Source organism: Simochromis diagramma, unplaced genomic scaffold (genome assembly GCF_900408965.1).
Source record: "Simochromis diagramma unplaced genomic scaffold, fSimDia1.1 OVJJ01000061.1, whole genome shotgun sequence".
NCBI classification, from domain to species: domain Eukaryota; kingdom Metazoa; phylum Chordata; class Actinopteri; order Cichliformes; family Cichlidae; genus Simochromis; species Simochromis diagramma.
In genome coordinates, this window is record NW_024386945.1 from 1,158,494 (window position 1) to 1,183,375 (window position 24,882).

The 24,882-nt window shown below is 40.7% G+C and overlaps 1 protein-coding gene and 1 pseudogene across 4 annotated transcripts; both read left to right on the forward strand.

Moving 5' to 3' along the window:
- The first annotated feature begins 4,851 nt into the window (after window positions 1-4,851).
- On the forward strand, window positions 4,852-5,895 carry LOC120737360 (annotated as a pseudogene).
- An 8,035-nt stretch (window positions 5,896-13,930) lies between these two features.
- Window positions 13,931-24,850, forward strand: LOC120737394 (6-phosphofructo-2-kinase/fructose-2,6-bisphosphatase-like). Of its 4 annotated transcripts, none has more exons than XM_040038059.1 (14): window positions 13,931-14,508; window positions 19,297-19,422; window positions 19,511-19,607; window positions 19,842-19,908; window positions 20,030-20,104; window positions 20,813-20,869; window positions 20,980-21,101; window positions 21,200-21,407; window positions 21,593-21,739; window positions 22,316-22,420; window positions 23,380-23,509; window positions 23,628-23,690; window positions 23,786-23,850; window positions 24,157-24,216. In XM_040038059.1, exons 1-14 carry the CDS (start codon window positions 14,457-14,459, stop codon window positions 24,214-24,216), a joined length of 1,374 nt encoding a protein of 457 aa, XP_039893993.1. In that variant the 5' UTR covers window positions 13,931-14,456. The 4 variants fall into 4 exon arrangements, with proteins under 4 accessions (XP_039893993.1, XP_039893992.1, XP_039893994.1 ...); XM_040038058.1 differs by lacking the exon at window positions 13,931-14,508 and adding an exon at window positions 14,515-18,175 and having other exon boundaries at window positions 24,157-24,850; XM_040038060.1 differs by lacking the exon at window positions 13,931-14,508 and adding an exon at window positions 18,058-18,711 and having other exon boundaries at window positions 24,157-24,850.
- Window positions 24,851-24,882: the final 32 nt, after the last annotated feature.

The window sequence follows — 24,882 nt, forward strand, 5'->3', positions numbered from 1 at the left end:
TAGCAGACATCTAATCCACCGCATCTTACAGCAGATCTAGAATATGATTTTGTTACATCCTGTGTATACTTTGCAACTGGGTGCGGTAGTAACGGAAACGACAGTTAAAAATAATGTGATCATTTCTAAAGTACACAGAGCTGTGAGCCCAGCAGATATTTAAATCTGAACATCGAAATGTGCTGTAATTTTATGTAGAGAAATTGATTGTCACACGCTTCTTAAGGTTTTTCTAAAACATTTAAAGCTTGGCTATCAAGTTAGCCAAGACTCGAGGAAGTCTCAGCTTTCTTCACAGCAGAAAAATGACATGACATTGACAGACAAAGCACAAAGAGAAAATACAAACACAGAAAATATGAATATTTATAGCCAATAGTTTTTTAAACTACAACAACTAATATGAAGAGTATGAACATGAAGAAACTAGATTTTGTGTATTTGAATTTATTCTAAACAATAAAGTAGAAAATATATCTTAAACTTTGTCAAAATAGTAAGTGTAACAATGACATTTAAGGAGCATGGAAGACTTGTAATTAGTAGTGACTCATTGTTTCAGAAGGAGTAAAATTTTCCATGTAGTTAAAAAGGAAGTCAATGTGTTGCTGCATGACAGCTCTATTTTTACCCTGCTTTGCACTGTCCCTATATTCATATCAAATAGTACTCTGTGCTTTAAGTAAAAAAACATTTATCTGCATATGTTACCTCTATTGTTACATCTCCAGAGACTCCAGAGATTTTAGGTGTCAAAGTGCCAGTTTTTGCAACACTCTAGTGATTGAACTACATGCCAAATATCTTTGGGCAAGATGTGTCACGGGTTGCTCTGAGGATCCACTCGCAGGACTCCGGAGTGTGTTGTAACAGAGACAGTTTATTCACAAAAATCTTCACCAAGTGTATTTACAGGCAGTGCGAGGACAGTGCTATATACAAGATGTGCGAGGACGGGTTCCAGGGAAAACAAGGGGATCACACACACGCTCACGCCAACCTCTCTCCGCTAGTGACCAGCCACCTCTTACACGCTCCACACGGGGAAACACGGGGACGGGTCCGGGGAATCTAGAACAGAGAGACAAGTGTTACTTTCTGAGGCGGAAGTGTGGGAAACTAGGGCTCGACGTGTACTGACAGGAGTCTTCACAACAATCCAGCGTTGAACAGCTGATCTCCTCCTTCTGATATACCAGCTGGTCTGATGAGGCCCAGGTGTGCATGATCCGGGAGGGCGTGGGCCGAGGGCGTGAACCCGCCATGAGTTCCGCCCCGGCAAAACAGGGGAGGGGGAGAGAGATTGCTGATCAGTGCCTTGCCGACCCCGCAGGTCGTGACAAGATGCTAATCCCGAATTCTTACAAGGAACCAGAAGAAAAGTGAAGCTATATATACACACAGCGCTACTTCTGCTAAGTAGCGCTGTGTGTATAAATATCTCTACTTACGGGATTATTTGAACACAAGTGCAAATAACCAACGTAATGACACATGGGGAAGTGAAACTAAATACAAATAGCACACAAAATAAAACAAGAAGTAACTAACAAATGCAAAGGATACACGTACACCTAAACAAAACAATTTTAAACTAAGGACTAGAAAATTTGAACAAGAAACTCAAAAACTGCGGTGGATAGCATTTTAATGTTACTGTAACTGTTCCAATGTTCGAAATGGATTTTTTTAGTTATGAAATCTGTGAGATTAGGATCAATCAACTCCATTTTTTAACTTTCACACTATATGCTCAATGATGGTAAATAGTAAGGTCTTGCCAGGGACTTGGGTTTCCAGTGGTGAGGCAGTTTGAACTGAATGTCTGACAATCTCAGTGTTCAAATAGTTAAGATAGCTAATTAATTGAGAAGCAAGAATTAAGAACATGACACGAGCAAGCAAAGGTGCTACACTACTCGTAAGTTTCTGTTTCTATACGTTCTCGTGGTAGTGGTTGTTTTCAAATCACTCCCAATATAAAAAATGCAATGCATACTTGTTTAGCTATACTGTCACAGCTGCTGTTTTTGGCATTTATCGAAAGCTATAGTAATCTTTGGAAGATTTTTTATTTACATGGGTAAAGGGAGCAAAGACTGAACAGACTGAAAAGGTTTAGTCAGACATGTATAGTTATACATTTACTCATCGTTCAACCAGCAGGTCCTCAGTTCTGTTGCACAAGCAGCTCAGATATATAAATTTTCTTTGGCTTGGGCAGGTGGTCACACGGACTGAATGTGATTAGAGTTATGCATCATTCTAGTTCAGGTTAATCTTGTTAAACTGTGAGTTTTGAACATTTGAAAATGGTGGACTGTATAATTTGAATTGAAAATATTTGTTGATTCAATAATTTGTCTGTTTTGCTGAGATGGAGCCATATCCAGCCTGGACTTTCTTACTGTCGTTTTTAGTTATGACTTTGTCATGTTTTGGTGGAAAAGTGCTAGTATTTCCAGTAGATGGAAGCCACTGGCTTAACATGAAAATCCTTGTGGAGGCTGTTCATTCTCAATGTCATCAAATCACATTTCTGAATTCTCACTGTTCTCATTCAGTGCTGTGTGGAATTTTGAGATCTTATGGAACAATGCAGTATAAGGGAGGTACGCATGTTGTAATAGCATACTGATGTCATGGTCCTGGGTCTGTGACACAGTATTTATGTATTTTGTGGTTTAATTGATATTCTTTGATTTAGTGTCATTCATGTTTGAGTGAAGAGCAAACTCAGTGACATGAGTTTGCTCTTCCTATAGTTGAATCATTTATATTTCTAGTTCTTAGGTTCATGTTCATCTACGCTGTTCCCTTTCATTGCCCGTTGTGTCTCTCGCCCCCTCTGTGTCCCTCGTTTTCTCTGTCTCTTCAGTCTGTCTTGTTTCCATGTGTGTGTCTCCCCCAGTCTCAGTGTCAAGCAATTTTCTCTTAACCAAAGTCCAGTTGAGGCCTTAATTATTATGCAACAATTTTATTTTTCATTTTACCTCCACATTGGTATCAAAGTTCAGTCGAGGTAGTGAATTGGTAAAAAAAATTGAGGACAGTAAAAATAGGAAGTACTCACTGTATTTAAAGTATCTTAATTGAAGAGGATAATGAAAGCAACATCATGAAAATTCTATGGTATAACGTATTTTAAAGCTGTTTGGGATATTGTACTTCTTATAAAAACAGCAAATTGGGGTAAATGTACGTTTTTCACTGTAGTAGTTCTTTGTTTTTCTTTCTAATTTTCTTCCTTATGTTGCACAACCAATAAAACTGGAAGTGGTAGAACGCTAAGGGAAAGTGAAGAAGTTACTCAGTTATCCAGGTCATCACAGTCTAAGGAGCTTGGAAAGAGAAGCGTCTGGACTTCTTTAAGCTACTTAAAGACGTTTCACCTCATTCATGGTAAATGGTAAAATGGTAAATGGCCTGTATTTGTATAGCGCCTTACTAGTTCCTAAGGATCCCAAAGCGCTTTACATATTCAGTCATCCACCCTTTCACACACACATTCAAACCATTAGTGATGGCAAGCTGCATTGTAGCCACAGCCACCCTGGGGCGCACTGACATTCATTTGAGGATAGGATTTTTTTTAAGTCATTAATTGATTAACAAAAAGACCGGAGTAATAATAAAGTATAAACAAATACTGACAATTTCCAAAATAATAATAATAATAATAAGAGAAGTATTTAGAGAAAGAAATTGAAAATGATAATAATAACAAAATAACAGTTGAGGTTGAAACAAGTAACGGCAAATTAAAAACAGGAAATAAATACGAAAACAACGACATAATTTGAGTAGGACGAATTCAAAATTAAGACAAAATAAAATAAGAGTAAATTCTGAGAATTCAAACCAGAAGAGTGGAAGATTTTTAAAAAAGAAATTATAATGACAACCGACATCTCTGTACCACTTAAAGAAAAAGAACCAGCACCTCCTATCAATATGAGACAGTTCAAGGACTTTGGAGAAAAGATTACATCTGGAAGATGTGGAAAAAGGAGGATTTGCTTCAACCTATAGGAACACAACTCCCGAACAATGATGGAATAAAAGTCCTAGATCAAAAAGCAAAAGAAGAACATGATAAAATGGCCTGTACTTGTATAGCGCTTTACTTAGTCCCTAAGGACCCCAAAGCGCTTCACACTACATTCAGTCATTCACACACCCATTCACACACTGGTGATGGCAGCTACATTGTAGCCACAGCTGCCCTGGGGCGCACTGACAGAGGCGAGGCTGCCGGACACTGGCGCCACCGGGCCCTCTGACCATCATCAGTAGGCAACGGGTGAAGTGTCTTGCCCAAGGACACAACGGCCGAGAACCGGCAACCTCCCGGTTACAAGAAGAACTACCAACTCCTGAGCCACGATCGTCCCTTGCTTCTTGAGCCACAAACATCATTTGCTTCTTGCATAGAGGTCATGCAGAAGTTTACCCCCATGGTAAATAAAAATAATAATATTTAAATTAAAAATAGAACAAAAACTGGAAACAGAGAAATAGACCATAAGTGCTATTTATCCATTTCACAGCATTTGACACAAGAAATAACTGGTAGATGAGCCTATTATCAAAATATTGGTAAAATGACATGTTTCTGATCCCGTAACTGGTGGTGACAGCTATTTGGCCGTTGAATGTTCTGATAAATTGTAGAAGGAATGACCCTAGGAACATTTGTAAGGTGACCACAAACAAATGTAAATAATTAAAATAAATGCCATTCTTCAGTTATTGTGTAAATGGGCAGGTGTTTGATAAGGTTAACTATTACAATTTTAGAAGAAGTCTATAGTAGATATCATGTGCTCAATTCGATTCAACTGAATTTTATTTATTTATTTAACTCTGACTTTCCCATGTGATGGTGGAAAAGTGCTAGTGTTTCCAGTAGATGAAAGCCACTGGCTTAACATTAAAGTCCTTGTGAAGGCTCTTCACTCTCAAGGTCATCAAATCACGGTGCTACGTTCATCCACCAGCTGGTATATTTCTGAATTCTCACCTTATTATACCTCCATCACGATCATCCATGAAGAGTCTCAGCCCGTTGAGAGTCAAGACTTCATGAGCTCTTTTTTGAAGAGGTCAGTGGTCAAGTCAGTTTACCTTTTTGCTACAAAACCAGGAAGTTGTGGCAAAATTTACTTCCACCGTCTTTGAGAATAAGACACTGATTGGGGACCTGAACAAAACTGGATATGATCTTTTTCTGACCGATCCTACATTTCCAGGTGGTGTGCTGTTAGCACATTACCTCCAGCTGCCTTTGGTTTTCAATGTGCGCTGGCTTTTTAGTGGAGAGGCACACCTTGCCGTCGCTCCTTCTCCAGTGTCCTACATCCCTATATGCTTTTCCCATAACTCTGACAAAATGGGTTTTTTTCAAAGAATCAGAAATATGATCCATTACATCATGGTTTTTTACAATGACTACTATGTCTCCAGACAACCATATCAGGCCTTGTGTGATCGTTATTTTGGAAATAATGTTAGCCTCATGTCTCTAACCCAAAAGGCTGACCTGTGGCTCATGCGGGTTGACTTTACATTTGAGTTCCCTCGTCCCACCATGCCCAGTGTCATCTATATCGGCGGCTTCCAAGGTAAGCCTTCAAAGGCCTTCAAAATTTGTGGTTTTCACTTCCATATATCTTTTGTATCTTGTGTTGTGTATCTCCAAGAATTTATTTTCTGTAAACATATGTGAGTGGGAGACACATATGAGTAATCAGTGTTTTGTGGAATTTTGAGACATTGTGGGCCAATACAGTACACAGGAGGCACACAATCTACTAAAATCATCAAAAAGAAGTGAGAGAGAGAGGTGACAGGACTAACTAAACACAGCAAACTGACTGGGTTTTCAACAAAGGAAGATAATACTCCAAGATGGCGGCGCGTGAACAACGCGAGGCTCAGTGTCTCTCCAGAATCTGCTATTTAGCGGTTTTTTATCTACTTTTAACCGGATTATTCGTCCAGAATTGCTGTGCGTTGCTGACCTACAGCAGACAAGAGCTTCTGGACATCTGGACTCACAACTCCAACAGTTTTATCGCCGATCTCCGACTCATCCCAGAGATCTCCAGAACACCGGAGGCTGCCCACTCTCCCCGGCCGGGCGGAAGTGCACGCAGACGGCGCCGAGATCGTAAACAAAGGCGAGGTAGGCGCGGAGGGCTACGGGCTAAGCTAAAGCTAACACCACACCGGCTGCCTTTACCCAGTATTTTTCTCGCCAATGTCCGTTCTCTGGCAAACAAAATGGATGAGATACGGCTCTCCATCACTAACAACAGACGGATTATGGACTCAAATGTCATGTTTTTCACCGAAACATGGCTGAACAACAGCTGCCCGGACAATGCTATCGAGTTAGCAGGACGCCACACACACCGAGCCGACAGGCTAGCAGATGACTCCGGCAAGACCAGAGGTGGAGGTTTGTGCATTTATATTAACAATGCTTGGTGCATGAACTCCACTACTACTGAGAGTCACTGCTCCCCTAATGCGGAGTTTTTAATGGTCAAATGCAGACCTTATTATCTCCCCAGAGAACTCACTTCGATCATACTCACTGCCGTGTATATACCCCCCGACGCTAATGCTAGGTTGGCCATGGAAGAACTTTCTGCAGCCATTAACAAACACCAGAATAAACACCCCGAGGCTGCTTTTATTGTTGCTGGCGACTTCAACCACACCAACTTAAAGACAGTCCTCCCCAGATTCCACCAACATGTCTCCTGCCACACCAGAGGAGACAAGACTTTAGACCATGTGTATTCCAACCTGGCTGGAGCCTACAAAGCCACACCCCTCCCCCACATTGGACAATCGGACCATCTCTCCCTGTTCCTCACACCTCGGTATTCACCACTCATCCAACGTGTGAAACCTGCTGTGAGGACAATTAAAGTGTGGCCAGAGGGGACAGACGCAGTGCTCCAGGACAGATTTAAAAACACAGACTGGAATATGTTCACCCACACAGACCTGGACCAGTACGCCTCATCTGTACTGGATTACATCTCCAAAACCACAGACAGTGTCACCACCCAGAAACGGATCACCATGTACCCCAACCAGAAGCCTTGGATGAACCGGGATGTTCGTCTCCTCCTGAAGGCCCGCAACACCGCCTTTAGGTCAGGAGATGCACACGCCTACAGTACAGCCAGGGCTAATCTAAAGAAGGGCATCAAAAAAGCCAAACACCATTACAAAAAGAAGGTAGAAGAACACTTCTCCAACTCCAACCCCCGACGCATGTGGCAAGGACTCCAGACCATCACAGACTACAGGACCACCAAACCCTCCCCCGCATCCTCTGATGTCTCCTTCCTCAACGAGCTCAACAACTTTTATGCTCGTTTTGAGCGAGGGAACCCCACAACCACAACCAAAGCAGACATGACGCCAGACCACCAACCTCTGACTCTCTCCCCCACCGATGTAGGAGCGGTGCTGAGCAGGATCAATGTCCACAAGGCTGCAGGCCCTGATGGCATCCCCGGGCGTGTTCTCAGAGCGTGTTCTGGGGAGCTTGCAGGAGTGCTCACAGACATATTCAATCTGTCCTTGGCCCACGCTGTGGTACCGGCCTGCTTCAAATCCACCTCCATCGTCCCGATACCCAAAAACTCCAACCCATCTTGCCTCAATGATTACCGCCCAGTAGCACTCACCCCCATCATCACTAAGTGCTTAGAGCGACTGGTCCTAGCACACTTCAAATCCTGTCTCCCCCCCACCCTGGACCCCCACCAATTCGCATACCGCCAGAACAGGAGCACAGAGGATGCAGTCTCCATCGCAATGCACTCTGTCCTCTCACACCTGGACAACAACAACACCTACGCCAGAATGCTGTTTATAGACTTCAGTTCAGCATTCAATACAATCCACCCCTCACAACTCATCAGGAAACTGACAGACCTGGGCATCAGTTCCCTCATCTGCAAATGGTTACTGGACTTCCTGACCAACCGCCCCCAACATGTCCGGCTGGATAACCACTGCTCATCTACCATCACAATGAACACCGGTGTACCACAAGGCTGTGTGATGAGCCCTTTCCTCTACTCCCTCTTCACCCACGACTGCAGACCTGCTGATGGTTCCAACACCATCATTAAGTTTGCAGATGACACCACGGTGATTGGCCTCATCAGTGACAACGATGAGGCCGCCTACAGGGAGGAGGTGGATCGTCTGGCTGAGTGGTGCGACAGAAACAACCTGCTGCTTAACACCGAGAAGACCAAGGAGCTCATCGTGGACTACAGGAGGAATGCTGACCCACATCCACCCATCCACATTAAGGGGACGGCTGTGGAGCGTGTGAGCAGCTTCAAGTTCCTGGGAGTCCACATCTCCGAGGATCTCACCTGGACGACCAACTGCTCCAAGCTGGTCAAGAAGGCTCACCAGCGCCTCTTCTTCTTGAGGACTCTGAGGAAGAACCACCTGTCCTCAGACATCCTGGTGAACTTCTATCGCTGCACCATCGAGAGCATCCTGACCAACTGTATAACAGTCTGGTACGGGAACTGCTCTGCCTCGGACCGGAAGGCGTTGCAGAGGGTCGTGAAAACTGCCCAGCGCATCGCCGGAGCACCACTTCCTGCCATAAAAGACATCTACAGGAAGCGGTGTCTGAAAAGGGCTGGGAAAATCATCAAAGACCCCAGTCACCCATCACATGGACTCTTCACCCTCCTGCCCTCTGGGAGGCGCCACAGGAGCCTCCGGACTAAGACCACCAGGTACCGGAACAGCTTCTTCCCCACAGCTGTCAGACTCCTGAACTCTGCCTCCTGACATCTGACCCACGTTAAACTCATGGACTGAACATACACACACCCACAATGGACAACTGTACCCTCAAACACACAATAATAACATGGACTGAACCACCACTCACAACCACCAGCACTTTATATAGCCTCTTTAGAAACTATCTACACCCTCACTTATCTTAACTGCACTACTGTATAGCTCTGTGTAAATAATCATTCTGTACATTCGATAATCTTTAATCCTACAACTGTTTACAACTTGCATAGTTCCCATTTCTGTATAGCTGTATATCTCAGATTCTGTAAAGTTATTTATTTCATATTCTGTATAGTTTTTCATATTTATATCCTGTTCATATCCGTACATAGCTTGTACTCACTACAGCCTGTACATACTTATAGTTATAGAATATTCACAACATACTTCATACCGTGTACATTATAACATACCATAATAGACCCATTTCTGTAATATACTCACATATCTATATTATTGCTAATATATATTGTAATATATCTATATCACTAAAGCACTTCTGGATGGATGCAAACTGCATTTCGTTGCCCTGTACCTGTGCATGTGCAATGACAATAAAGTTGAATTCTATTCTATTCTATTCTATTCTATAACAAGAAATGAGATATGCTTGAAAAGTGTGTCCTGTCTCCTTCTCCTAACCACAAAGAAAATTTCAAAACTAGCAAAGAAAAGTGGGTATGGAAATTGTGACAGACCTAGGAAAAGAAAAGAGCAGTGTGCAAAGAATCAAAAGTGTTTTCACTAGTCTCTTCAACAATGTGATAGTAGATACCTGACATTTTGAAACCGCGATGTGGTAAAGATAAAGAACAAAATGTGCATCTAACTTCACCACAAATGTTCTTACCCTCTTGTTTGTAACAAGAACAAAATACCATGACGAAGGGTGGCATTTTAAAGAACCTCAGGACCTCATGCACAGTGCCCAGTGACTTACATAAAAAAAAAAATCCCTTAAATCAAAAACACAAATTATGTAAACAAGAACAAAATACCATTGCAAAGTAAAGGGGCTTACTAACAGTCACTTTTATGATTGAAAGCATTGGACAGGGGGATTTTTGCAGCTGGCTTTAAGGCATATGCCTTTGTAGGTGTCACGGATTGCCGGGGCAAGCCGTGTGGAATGTAGAAAAGGACCCAAAAGGCAGCAGCTCTGGTGCAGGTGAGTGTTTATTTACAGGGGTGTAAGTACAAACAGCGGTGGCGACAAAACATGAAACCGGAAACCTAAACTGGGTAAACTAATAAGACAAACCAGAATGAGGATGCAGGGAGGTCCGGAGAAATACATACGGGGAGACGCAGGGAGACCGAGGGGAAACAACACAGACGAACCAGCAATTACTATGACAGAAAATACAACTTAAATACACTCAGAGAACACAGGGAGATTACACACAGGTGGGAGACACAGCTGGGAGTGATTAACATGACGAGACCAGGGAGGCAAACTGAAAACACTCGCATAAGACGCAGACCTTCACAATAAAACAGGAACACACGGGGGGGGGAACAGGGTAAACACCAATTAGAGGAGAACAGAACCAAAATCGCGAAGAGAAAACACAAAACGCTGGGTCAAAAGGACCCAGGATCATGACAGTAGGAGTTCTCCTTTCAGCAGAATGTCTTTAAATTAATGCATAAACATAATTTAACAAGGTTTGAAGCAAATTGCACAAAACTTAATGACAGAGATGGGATGTCTTATGCCTGATATGCTTGTGATAGTTGTTTCTAGTGCTGCAAAAAAAAAAAAAAAAAATCAACTGTTACACACAGATTTCAGGTTTATACATTGGAATATTTTATTTAATATAATGCAGCTGTCCTATGGACAAATCTTCTTTTGCACCTGCATATCAGTCATCAGGACCTCATGCACAGTGCCCAGTGACTGGCATCAGAAAATATATCCCTTAAATCAAAAATATATTTATTCTCTTCAGTGGCAGTTCTTTAATCTGCATTTCAGAGAGAAACACATGAATAAAATGTGAGCTTACACTGTATTATTTGGTTATTAGGCCTACAACACTCCTTCACCCTAGCTCAGCATTTTGTTGTAAATCTGTCCCACAGCCTACAAAATTAAATACGTTTTAAGTAATATTTTGTCCTACTTGATAGTAATACTTTCTAACTTTGGTCCTCATCCCTGTCTAGGATTTCGATGACCAAAGTAAAATTCCATCCATCACTTGTCCTGGTTGACCCATAGTAAACAATATTATAAACCTTTGGCCTGGAATACAACAGCAGACATTACTGACACAAAGTAAGTTACACAGAAGTTTGACTGAACTATAATCAATTCACATAGATTAATATCTTGATTTGAAATGGTGGGCTAAATATGAAGCTGTGAAAAAAATTGAATTCAACAAGAAATGAAGACCTGTTCTGATTGTTTCTAAACAAGAAAGTTTATTTGGGCTCATGGATGCTCAGGAGAAGTCAGCACCTGGGAGAATTTCATGGTTTGAGATCAGAGTTCAGCTGTATCAGGATTGCTTTCATACATAATTCAGGATGCCAGTAGGGCAGTGTGAAGACAGCAAGGCCGGGATGGTCCATTTGGTAAAGTGAATCCATTGGGCATCTTTCTTTGCCTTTAGAGAATAATTCTGATGGCAAAAGAACCAAACGGGACAGGCGAGGGAAAATCAAAGCAAAAAAAAAAAAAAAAAACTTATTTAGGAACTAAAATTGTTTGATAAATGCAGTTTATCAGTATATGCTACAGAATATGTGACCACCAATTAATAAGGTCATGTCCAATCAGTCTTAGTCTCTCCTCTTTGCGTCTTCTCCAGTGTCACCTGTGTGTAGTCAGTTTTGTCTGTTTACTAGTGTCAAGTTTGTGTCTCTGTCTTGCTCTCACGCCCTTTCTCTCTCTCTCTCTCTCTGCTCTTTGCTGTCCACTTTATTTTCTCATCGTAGTGGTCATGTTCAATGCACTCACAATCTTAATGACTCCAATACATGGACGTTTTAGAGATTACATCACAGACGCTGGGTTGTTTTTCCATATTTGTTGATCGCTCTGGTTAATTTCAGAATGTTTTTTTATTTACTTTTGTATATACTGATCAAAAAGACCAAAGTAAGAAAAAGTGAACAACTTCAGTCTGACATTTAAAATTATACATCGACTCATCTTGCAATCAGGCCATCAGTTCTTTTGCACAAGCAGCTCTGACATATATTTTCCTTGGTTTGAATACGTGCTCACAGTCACTGAAGCTACAGTGGCTAGAGGTGAGAATCAGTTTCACTATGAATCTTTACATGAGTCTGCAACATGGTCTGCAATGCACTTTATAAACAATATAAAACAGCCCACAGAGACGTTGCTGTGGTTCTACTGTAGAAATATGTACACATGGAACCCACAGTAATACACTACATTACTACATTACCAAAGGTTTATGGGTAGATGATCCTTTTATCAAAATACAAAAGTTTAAAACAGGAGGTGCTGAGTGATTATTCAAGGACTGGCCCTAGGAACGTTTGACAGGTGGACAGAAACATGAATGCATGACCGCTGGGATCCTGCTGAGTAACATGTTGGCAAAAGACCTCCGAATTATATAATCGGCCAACCTAAAAGCAAAGTTTTTTAACATGGTAAATGGTTTTGCATGTACCAAGATATTTATCATGGTGTGCCAGTTCTACTCATAACTCTCATCTTTAGCCAGTATGACAACTTGGTGTGTGGGAAGGCCCATTAGTGTGTGTCTTCTGTAAATTTCTCATTAGATGTCTGATCAGGATGAGGAAATCCAGGCATACATAAATATTGTGACAATACATAAATGTTGGCACCGCAAAGGAAGTTTACACTGAACTGGAATTGACAATAATTAATAATAAATGACACGATAGAATGACAGTTTAAACACAACAATATGTTATTCACATTATTCTGATTAGATTTGTGTTTTTACAATTTGCTGTTTTCTGTAAATGTAAAGTAGATATGAGGTAACTTCAGTTACACTTCCTGTAAACCACACTCTGTGACATGGGGTTACTGAGAGAAGCTTGTGGACAAAGCCACAAACATCTACGTGCTGTTTCTCATGGGTTCATAAGCTCTCAGGTGTGAGATACAGTTGTATACTGTATACTTAAAGTAAAATCATTTCTAGCTGACGTTCCTAAAATGTAAATGGACCTAAGAGCAGACCACAGCAACCTCCTAGATGAAGAACTACTCAGCAACACAAAAGCAGACAAGCAATGGGTCTCTGTTATGAAGAGCTGGACCAGGACCTGGCATAACTCACACCTACTGGCTGAAGATGCTAGCAGCCCTCCATGAACACCTGACAGCACATATCAGGGTTTTGCTAACAACAGGTACTAATTTAGGAGTGGAGTGGCCATCAGCCACTTCCCTGGGTCTGTGTGGCTTCTCTGGGTACTCAGGCTTCTTCCCTCCAACCAAAGACATGCACAGCATTAGGTTAATTAGTGATTTTAAACGGACCATAGGTGTGTATGGTTGTCTGTCTCTATGTGTTTACTCTGCGCCCTTTTTCTAGTTGCTAGACAGTTCAAAAGCCCCTGTGACAAGAAGATCGAGGAAACTGTTCACCCCTACCGGGACCCCACCCTGGAGCCAGGCCTAGGGTGCCTAGGCCTTAGTCCATGTGGCCAAGCAAGGCACAGCCAGAAAAACATGGGCCCACCCTCCTGTAGGTCCAACGCCCACAGGAGGTGCCATAGGGGCTGGGTGCAATGCTTATTGGGTGGCAGCCGTGGGAAGACCAATCCCCTGTTACCGAGATCACAATTGGGACATGGAAAAAGTCTTTCGGACTGCCTCGAAGGAATTCTGGGCACCTCCTGTGTGTGGTGTTTCGGGGGAGACCCAGGACAAGCTGGAGAGATTATATCTCTTGGCTGCCGTGTGAATTTCTTGGTTTTCCCCTGGACAAGCTAGAGGAGGTTGTAGGGATGTCTGGGCTCCTGTGCTGCTGCCCCCGCAACCCTGCCCTGTATAAGTGGAAGAAAATGTATTGATGGATGGCTAGAAAATTAGATAATATAATATTGGGTAGGCTTTAAAGACTTATCTCATGTTTAAGTCTGGCTTTTATATAAATAACACATTATCCCACTGCTTCCAGTGGCCCAACAAGCCCAGTGAGGCCGGACATATATCACACAGTCGATGACAATGATCTCCCTGATGTACTTTAAATCAGACGTGCGTGATAAGAGATAGCAATTTAACATGAATGCTGCCATATCGTCATTTGCAAAACAGCAACTACCATCTCAAAGACCTTTGCACTTATTATGATGCATCCTCTGAGTGCTGCTTCCCCTTTCATTATGTTTGTTGTGAACTCTGGCCCTGGCAAACGGCAAAGGACAAGCCCAGTGTGCTGCTATCAGATGTCAGCATGTTGAGGACTCTGAAGAGTGGGAGTGGGGGTGAGCTGAAAATACTTTGGCACTCTGTTCGGGTTCTTTAAAAAGAGCAGTAATCCTGTTGCCACTGACCATATAATTCTGTCTGTTGATTGTGCTGATGGTCTGTTGGTTGTTTTGTTGGAGTGTTGCACAGAATGGAGCTTCCCCAGCTTGAACATACGAGGCTCCGAAGACATGATAGCGCAGGTGAGATCACAGATTAACTAACTTTAAAGAGAGCATGTGTCTTAGCAATATCCAGACAAAATACTGCAAGAAAATCTCTATTAATATGTGATTCAACAACATGGACATACTGAATGCAACATAAATATGAGTAAATAATTGAATGTGTTCCTACGAATCAATGAATCAACTTCCACTTTAAATGAAGATAAGAATACAAATCGCCCACAAACAATGAGAAATTGCGTGTGCAGCTTGCTTTATTTTTGATCTATACCATCACTGGTTGCCTTGTTTATAGGTAATACATTGATCATGAATGAACAACAAAGAAGTGAAGTAAGGTTATAAGATAATAAAAGGTTTATGCACTTGAACAGGTAAACAAGAAACTAAAACAGAAACTAAAACAAGCACACAAATAAGTGATCAGTGCGCCTTATCACAGAGATCATGGAGAGATTATTATTATATTCATTTTTTTTACTATTTGGTGTAATTTTCTCACGTGTTAAATGACTTCTTTTAAGTTGGACGAAATATAAAGAAACATTATAAAGCACTCCAATCCTGCATGGCCGTTGTTTTTGGAAGTACCTCTCCTACCAAGGAAAACAGCCAATAGAATAGTATGTTCCTTCTGTTGAGCTTATCCCAAGGCTAGCTGCCCTTTAAACCTGGTCCAGAACTGGGTCACGATGTTCTCTGAAGTTTGAGTAGTTGACATTAAGGTTTGAGTACTTGGACTTGTGCAAGTGTCGCAAGCAAATGTCATGAGTGGCTAATGATGGCAGGGAGGATTTTCACAGTACACTGTGTCAAGTAGACTTTTTTTCAGAGGCTCAAAATTGATTGGCAGTTGATTGACAAGTGGTTTCATAGGCAGGTGAGACCAGTTCCTTTGACTTTACATGACAGATGAATTTGACAAAATATCTGAACTTGATTTAAAGCTTCAGATTTGTATTTTGTAGCTTTTTCTTGTAATCTCAAATATGACACCTAATAAGGCTGATAAACAAAAGTAAATCTAAAGAAGTGATAGGAAAATCTTTAGGAGTTTTAAAATCTGGATGGCTGATATATTCTTATAAAGGGTGCACTGACCAGCTCAGCAACACCAACAGGCTTGAAATACCACAAAAGACAACTTGGGGTCACTGATGTTTATTGTCGATGGGACTGCTGATAGTAGAGGTAGAAGGAATTCTGAGGTGGACAGGCCTATACTCTCTGTTCAGATTCAGCCAAATGTGGCAAAACTAATTGCACAGTCCATCACAGTGCAATAATGGATAATGATCCAAAGCACACTGCAAACCAAACCTAACCGAGTATCTCAAGCGTGTATTAAATTACTCCACTTTGGTGTATCAAGGGAAAACTAAAAAAATTGTGTCTTTATCAAACAAAGACTTAACTGTGGTGCAAATAGTCAAAGTTTTGCTCAAGTGCTCTGCTCAAAACTTGCAGGTTGTCTTTTTCTCGACACTTGAAATGAGATTTGGAGAAACGGCACACATCAGGAGCTACTGTTAGCACTGAGAAGAGAAACTGAAAGCCACAGGGAATAATTCAAAAATGAGCCACCCCACATTTCTTTATATATTTGCTCGGAAAATGGGAAATCGGTGCGTTAGTTTATTTTTATTTATTAAATTATGTGCAAACAAACATGAAAGTACAGCATAAAAAGCAAAAACAGACTTTGCATAATTCGAATGATCTTGAAAATATCTGATGTGATCACATTTATTCTTACCAACACAGCCTGAGCTCTCTTAGGCAGCTTTCTTGTTATTCTTTAAGGAGTTTTTAGGAATAGTTCTCCAGACTTCTTGAAGACATTCAAAGATCTTTGGTTTTGTTGTCTTTTAAGATGATCTCATAATGCTTCAATATTAATAAGGCCCAGGCCCTAAGGAGGCCAGTCCAAGACTGACAGTGTTCGATTGTGTGTTTTTCTATACAGATAACCTTTTAATACATTGGCAGTGTGTTTGGGATTATTGCTATTTCTAAAAAGAAAACCAACCCCTTGCCAATCAGATGCTTTCTAGATGGTTTTACATGTAATGTAATGTAACTTTTCTGGGTTCATAATTCAAAGAGTCTAGCTGAAATGCAGACCCGATCATCACAGAGCCTTCACTGTGTTTTACAGAAGGTTGTAAGCACTCACTGCTGTACTGCTCTCCTGACCTCCTCCATACATACTGACAATAATGTCCCTGTTTACCTTCTTTAGAAATTGCTTCTTGACAGCCGCTCTTCCACTGCGAACGTTTCTGATGAGGCTTTAGGGAACCGTACATCTGATTGATCATATGCACCTCTCAGGTCCTATCTCAGGCCTTTCAGGTCTTTCTTTCCTATTTCTTAAAGACCTGGCTTTGAGATGCTGCTTATGTCTTGTAGATACTTTTTTAGGCCTGCCACTTCTTTTTGTCCTCCACTTTTCAGGTTTCCTCAAATTCTTTGAGAACGTACTGCACACCATGCTGATATAATCCAGGTTTTCAGCTAATAACTCTGTGAGAATCACATTGTTATTTAATGCCTATCAAACTGTGTTATATTTGCCATTTTTCAGAGATTCAACTCAACAAATTGGGCTAAATTATGTTTTGTGACATGCTGCTAGAAAAAATACCTTATGATACAATTTAAAATTGCTTTGTTTTCTGTTATTGGTGGACACAACACTGATTTATCCTTTGAGTTAGCTGCTGTTTAAATGCTTGAATGATTCGTAGCTCAAGAAAGTGATTGTTCCAACCACATACAGGAACACTCATTCTGTTCTTACACAAACTTTAATTGGGCTTTGACAGGAAGTGGCTGACTTCTTTTAAAACATTATTTTTGCTTCATTGTGTTGCCTTTGTTGTTTGTAGTCCTTCAAAGCTCTCCTTTGAATCTTCTCTTCCCCCTCAACTTTGAAAGCGTAAAGGTAGGATGCCCCTCCCACTTCTGTCTGAAGCCCTTTACTATTGAAGAGTCCCGCCTTTCCACCATCACCAAATACTTGCTCATAGGGGTAATCTGATCTGTCTAATGTTGTCTACTATCGTGATTTCTTCAGCCATAATATAAATAACTGTTAGATGACTGTTGATATGAACTATGTGGCCTAAATTAGGCAGAGCAGTGGTGGTTAGTGCTGTCTAATCGTTGTTGTTGGCTTATATTTAATTATTTGAAATTTTGACCGTTTTGATTATGAGCGACTACACAGATGGTCTAAACTGCCATCTAGTGGTAAGGAAGGAGAATACTGGCACTGCACTTTCTATACAGCTTGTGCAGCAGCACCAGCAGTGCTCAGCTCATCCGAATTCATGAGGGGTCCTTCTGTTGGCAGCTTCTCTCAAGCCTTTTAAATCATGAAACAGATGGAGAGGCAGAGAAGCAGCATGGCCTCAGTTCCTCCCCCTCCTGCCTACCAAGTAGCTTATTTCTCCTTAGCAACTGTCACCTGACCTGCAGTAGTTAGTGTTCAGTGAGGCACACATATGCACACAGATCACAGGACTGTGCGTCTCAGTCGTTAACTCCTCGACCTGCTTCACAGGCCTCATGGCTTTGGCAATTAATATATCCACAGAGCATAAAAATCTTACACAGACACCTCTGCTCAAGATCTGGGTGCCATGGACTGGAGGCAACTTGAACCGCAGGAGAGGGTGTAAGTTTATTAAAAGCCTGTCTCACTTTGAGTATGAGATTACAGTACATTATCTTCCCTGATGTTTGTTCTGCCTCTGCTTCAACTTATTTCTTGCTCCAGCAAAAGCTTTCATCAGCATCAAGACGTCCAGCAGTCACAAGTCTGTTTTACACTCTAACCTTTCTCTCCTGTTAATTTTGAACTGAGCTCAGGCCTTTCAAGGGAGACGCGTAGAAAGACAGCAGTGTGAGAGCGACATAGACATAGACACAGCGATGGGATTACAGCCAGCCTAGACCAAACCAGGTCTGAGTTGGCTCTCAGTTGAGTGTCTGGCATGGTCCTTTGAGCATTTTGCTGACGCTGCATAGTCCATTCATAATCGAACAGTCTGGAGGCTAACTCTTTCCATGTCCTCATATGGACATATACACAGGCCATCCGGGTACCTGTTGGGGTACAGCTAGCCGGCAAGCAACAAAGCAGTCTACGTTATAAATTACTGAACTTTGAGACACAGTAGTAGTGAGACTACTGGACCATTCCTTGGTAAGGTAAGATGCATTTATAAAGGCACCTAATGAAGTTTTCCTTTGCTTGCTGCTCCTTCATAAATAATAGGTGACAAAGTCTAAACCAATTTAGGTTTTTCCAGGGAGATTAATATTGTTACATTTGGAAATTCTTGCAGTAGCTGAGCTGAGCTTTAACAACATGCAGGGACATTTTAACATACTTGGAGATTAAAGGCATTTTGTCCTGTCAGCCGTATGGTGCAGTGTGCTTCTCTGGTTGTTTCTAAGATGTGACTACCTAAAGAGTTTTATTTAATTTCTGTTCTGCTTTTGTGTCCGTTTTATTTTTTTTGGTCAGTTGGGCAGTTGTTTTGTGCACAGACAAAACCCATGCAACTTACTACACCAACCGTAAACTTGACATTTGAGCAGCACTGTGAAGCTCTTATTCTCTCTGTTAATGAAAACGACCTCAGCAGCCAGAGACAAAACATGTTCTAGATTGCATGTGACCCACTGAACATGAAACAGATGCTCTAATGCTGAATAACCCAGTCAGCTCACAAGTCCCAAGTGTACCTGAAAGAATTCATTGTGTTTTTTGTGTGTTTACTTTGTTCTCAGCCTCTGTGCCTCAGTTCTGTAACTCTCCCACAATGATTGTGATGGTTGGATTGCCAGCCAGAGGGAAGACATACATTTCCAAGAAGCTCACTCGTTACCTGAACTGGATCGGTGTTCCGACAAAAAGTCAGTTTTCCAAGTGAATTCTTGAGTCCTAATCATATAAGTGTCAGAAAGAAACAGTTAATTTTTCTCTGTTTATCAACTCCATCAGTGTTTAACGTGGGCCAGTACCGCAGGGAGGCCGTCAAGATCTATAAAAACTTTGAATTCTTCAAACCTGATAATGAGGAAGCCATGAAGATTCGCAAGTAAGTACGCTAAAGATTAACTACTCAAAGGTGCACCTGTTTACTCATTTAAAACAACAGACTGGCCATTTTTAATATTGGCATTTGTAACAGTATGTAAATAACTGAAGAGAATTTTGTAAAATCATGGTGTGACAGATTTGATTTATCTTCATTTTCACACGACACTCATCAATCATTCATATTTTTGCAGTTTTTGTCTCTTTGCATATACGAGTGTCACTTCTCTCCCAGGGCCTGTGCAGCAGCTGCACTCAAAGATGTTGCTTTGTACTTCACAAAGGAACAGGGGCAAGTAGCCGTGAGTAAGAGGACAACTAAAACTGTCCTTCTGATTTTGAAAAAACTTTCTCTATCTATCTATATCCATCTAATCATGTCACTGTTACCAAATGATAACACCTGTGTCCTGTCTCATGCAGGTATTTGATGCTACAAACACCACAAGAGAAAGGAGGGCAATCATTGTTAGTTTTGCAATGGAAATGGGCTACAAGGTAAGTGTTAAACGCCTATTTAAAGCAATTATTTGGGCGGGTTCTTGTTTAGAGTAGAATAAATAAAATGACATCAATTTTCTGTCACTATATATTCATGAATCAAAGACATGTATCACAACCAGTTAGCTTAGGTAAGCTAAAGGTCAATACAGGATTTTTACCCGTGTATTACAAGCCCAAAAGTCTACCTATTTTTATCCTATAACTATTTTTCTTCACATAAAAAAAGTTAAAAAAAAAAAAAAAGATTTTATGGCCTAATACTGTTTTACCTGTCTAGGTGATTAGTGCATATACAGCCATAGTCAATGTGAGGTAAATTGTTTTTAACTGTGGCAGTGGTTGAGTCTAGCAATGGAGGCAATCCTGCACAACTAAAAACATCCTATATTGCTTTAGTTTAAAAGCTAAGAGTAACCTAAATATTTATTTGGATATAGTTTTTGTGTATGCCTCAAAGAAAAGCCAGGCTAGCTGTTACTTTGTGTTTCTGGAAGCTGAGCATCTGGATATTGTAGTGTTGTATTTACTGTCAAGTCCAAAGAATCATATTGACCTTCTACCAACTTAATAATGTCATTACCTGTGATTTTTGTACAGAGTTATATCAACGCTTACCATGTGGTTCCTTTAAGCTAACCACTAACTATACTGTATTTACTCATGATGTAATAATACTTTTTTTAACTGACTTCTTGAATGCAGGTGTTCTTCGTTGAATCCATCTGTGATGACCCAGAAATCATTGCAGAGAATATCAGGGTGAGAAGCACATCTATGCTATAACCTTTTTGTGTGTAGACTTCAGTATGTACAGAAGCTGTTGTGCAATTAAAAAAAATGTTTTAATCTAAACCTTCTTTTCATTTCAGCAAGTAAAATTCGGCAGCCCTGATTATGCAGACCGTGACATAGATGAAGCCATGAAAGATTTCACCCAGCGCATCGACTGTTACAGGGCAAGCTACATGCCTATAGATGATGAGAAAGACAGGTGTGACCTATGACACCTTTCTTCCAGTGATGATAAGAATGCATAAAAAATATTTCCATAACTTTTTTTTTTATCTTCAATGCCATAAATTTGATCAGGAAACTCTCCTACATAAAGATCTTCGATGTGGGCAGTAGATACCTTGTGAACCGGGTCCAGGACCACATTCAGAGCAGAATAGTGTACTACCTCATGAACATACACGTCACACCAAGATCCATCTACCTGAGCCGCCATGGAGAGAGCGAACTCAACCTGTTAGGTCGGATTGGTGGAGACACGGGCTTATCCCCTAGAGGACAAAAGGTAATTTGGCTGACAAATAAAAACATATAAAGAACTGACATTTTCTGAAAAAGCAAAATTAGTTACCTGTAGTTTGTAATCTTATGCATTTCATGTGGTGAGTAAAATTGCAAAAATGTGGTATAAATGCCAGTCTATTTCCTAAAAGGTCAACTAGCTTCTTAAAATCATACTCTTTCTCTTAGTATGCTAGTGCCCTGGCGACCTTCATCAAAGGACAGAAAATCATAGACCTCAAGGTGTGGACGAGTCACATGAAGAGGACTGTCCAGACTGCAGAGGCCCTGGGAGTCCAGTATGAACAGTGGAAGGCTCTTAATGAGATAGATGCGGTGAGTTATAAAACAATAATACCTCAGCAACACTAATTCAATTATTCCAATAAATGATTCATTTTGTTTTTCTAATGCTTGAAAAGTTGATATGATTACAAAGTCAGTTAGTATGTTTTTCCCTTTGATTCAGTCTGTAATAGACCAAAGTATATTAAAAACGTTATAAAATTATCCACAAATGTTTTAAGTTTGCAGAAGAGGCAATTTTGAGTGTAACCTATATGAATATTTGATCAAGTGTCTTGACAGATGAGCTGCAACATTGTTTATCCTCTAGCACCATCTTCAGTCCAAAACATAAATTGCAATCTTGGTTACTGGCATCACTATGAGCTTCACTGTGTACTTGGTGCTAGTAAGGAAATGTTGCCATTGCACAGTTATACACTTTGCTTTTTGCTCACATCACCACTTTTTCTAAGTCGTTAGCGTGGATGTTATAATTTTTGTTTTAATCTTAATCTGCGATTAAAATCTCCAAGAGACTGAAATTTCAATACCTTAGAGGTTTTGTGCTTTTATGCTACGGTACACTTGCAAAAAAGATTTTCATGTTATATTTTTCTCACTAAGGGTGTATGTGAGGAACTAACTTATGAGGAAATTCAGGAGAATTTCCCAGAAGAATTTGCACTAAGAGACCAGGACAAATATCGCTATCGGTACCCAAAGGGTGAGGTAAGCCCTGCTCTGAATGAGTTTTAGAAATATATTTTATGCAACCAAGGAAGCATAACTGTGATTTTAATAAACACACTGCTGACACCTGAATCTTTCTAGTACAAATAATTTCCTCTCTTGGCCAGTGAGCAGCTTACCAGAAGCAGTTTGCACACTGACTTGATCATTCAGGGAGAGTATTTAGTTTGGAATGTAGAGCTAAAAAAGATTTAAATTATTTTGATATTTGTCTTTCAAAAATAAAGCTTTAGAGTGGCTTTGACAAAACTTTAGAGAGGAAACAAATTGAGGAGTTGTGTGCTCCAAGCTTGCAAAATGTTGCAAACACTGTCAGAGGTCACTTAGTCTTTAAAAATTTAAAAATAATAAAGACTAAGTGTCTTTAAGCAGATTTTCTTCCTGCTCTTGCTTTTTTGTTCTAAATCAGATCAGCATTGACGCTAGCCTTTGGCTTAGTCTACCTGCTTCCTGTTTCCTTCATTTGGGTCCCCTCTTTTTTAGCTATACAATTTGTTGTCCCTACCATTTCCAGAAAAATGGGGTGGCTGTAGCTCAGGTGGCAGAGCAGGTCAGCCACTAAAGGTCAGTGGTTCGATCCCAGGCTGCCTCCGGGCTGCATTCCAAATATCCTTGGGCAAGATACTAACCCCATGTTTGCCTACTGGTGATGGTCAGAGGGCCCGGTGGTGCCAGTGTCCGGCAGCCTCGCCTCTGTCAGTGCGCCCCAGGGTGGCTGTGGCTACAATGTAGCTTGCCATTGCCTGTGTGTGAATGGGTGAATGACTGAATGTAGTATAAAGCGCGTTGGGGTCCTTAGGGACTGAGTAAAGCGCTATACAAATACAGACCATTTACCATTTTACCAAAAATGTACCTTAAGAGAATCAGAATAAAATGAGCCTGGGTTAGGGTCTGGATCTTGTGGGAAAATGTTTGAAATTATGTCTTTTGTCCAGTCCTATGAAGATCTAGTCCATCGTCTAGAGCCAGTCATCATGGAGCTGGAGAGGCAGGAAAATGTTTTGGTCATTTGCCACCAAGCTGTGATGCGCTGCCTGTTAGCCTATTTCCTTGACAAACCTGCAGGTAGAACAAAGAAACGTCTCAAACTGTGCACAAACATGTGATACAATATACAACAGTTTGTGATATTATTTTAATTCCACAAACACTTCTTCTAATATTTACATTTGTGTCTCTGAAGATGAGCTGCCTTATCTAAGATGCCCTCTTCACACTGTGCTCAAACTCACACCGATAGCCTACGGTAGGTGGTAAGAACTTAATTATATATGATATCCCATCTTTAGTGTATCGCACATTCACTCTATGTAAATCTTTTTCTTACATCTTCATTTGTAGGGTGTAAGGTTGAGTCATTTTTCCTCAATATTGAAGCTGTCAACACACACAGAGAGAGGCCACTGGTGAGTTTACATAACTGCACATTTGTTGTAATGCTTAGCTTTGCCAATAATTCATCTGTAGGCAGTAAAGTTGTATCATTTGTATGTACTGATTAAATAAATATGTGTGCAGTTGTGAAGAAACGATGCCTTTGCTTAATCATCCCTTTTTCACTTACATTGAACTTATTGACATTGTAAAGTTGGATTCATAAATGGTAATATTACATACTACTCGTACTAAAGTTAGATCTGATTCATCGTTCTGTTTTTCAGTAACTTCCACTTTAGTCTTGAAAGATTCTTTTGTTGCTTTTATTTTTGCAGAATGTCAACATCACCAGAAACCCAGAGGAAGCTCTGCAGACTGTTCCTGACCACATATAAACACTGTTTGCTGGAAAACTGAGTTCTGTGAAACTGGATTTGTTACTACTGATAAGCTTCACTAAATTTTAGAGATGCACTCCAGTCACAGCTGAATGTGGGAAAATAGAAGCAGGAGGTCTTTGAAGCTGAAGAGGTGATTCTAGACACGGGACTGCATCAACACCGAAGCACAAGGAGTGAGTGAAAAGGGAATAACCTACAGCTGGCTCTGTTTTCAGGATGTCTGTGGAATATTTCTGTCTCATCAGACTTAATGTGGTTTTCTTTTCTGAAAGCACACAGTGTTTACAAATGATTTATAGACAGTAATAATGCACTTTGTCTTGAGCTGAAGGCAAGAATAAAATTGTAGATGTAGATGGGTTTTCATTATCACTCTTAACCTTGCCTTCATGTACATTTAACTGTGGTACAGATAACAAAATGTGTTGTTGATCATCAAGTTATGTAATTAGGAATCAGCACCATGGACAGCACCCAAACAAAACATTTACTTTATACTTGGATGACTGTAACTACTGTAATGAAATTAAATAGCATGGTGAATTCGAATAAATAAAAGTTGTACATAGAAAATATATAAGAATAATTATCTCCAATATGTGAGAAAATAAATTCGCATTAAAATTCAGGAGTCTTTGTTTTATTCTTCCAATTGCCACG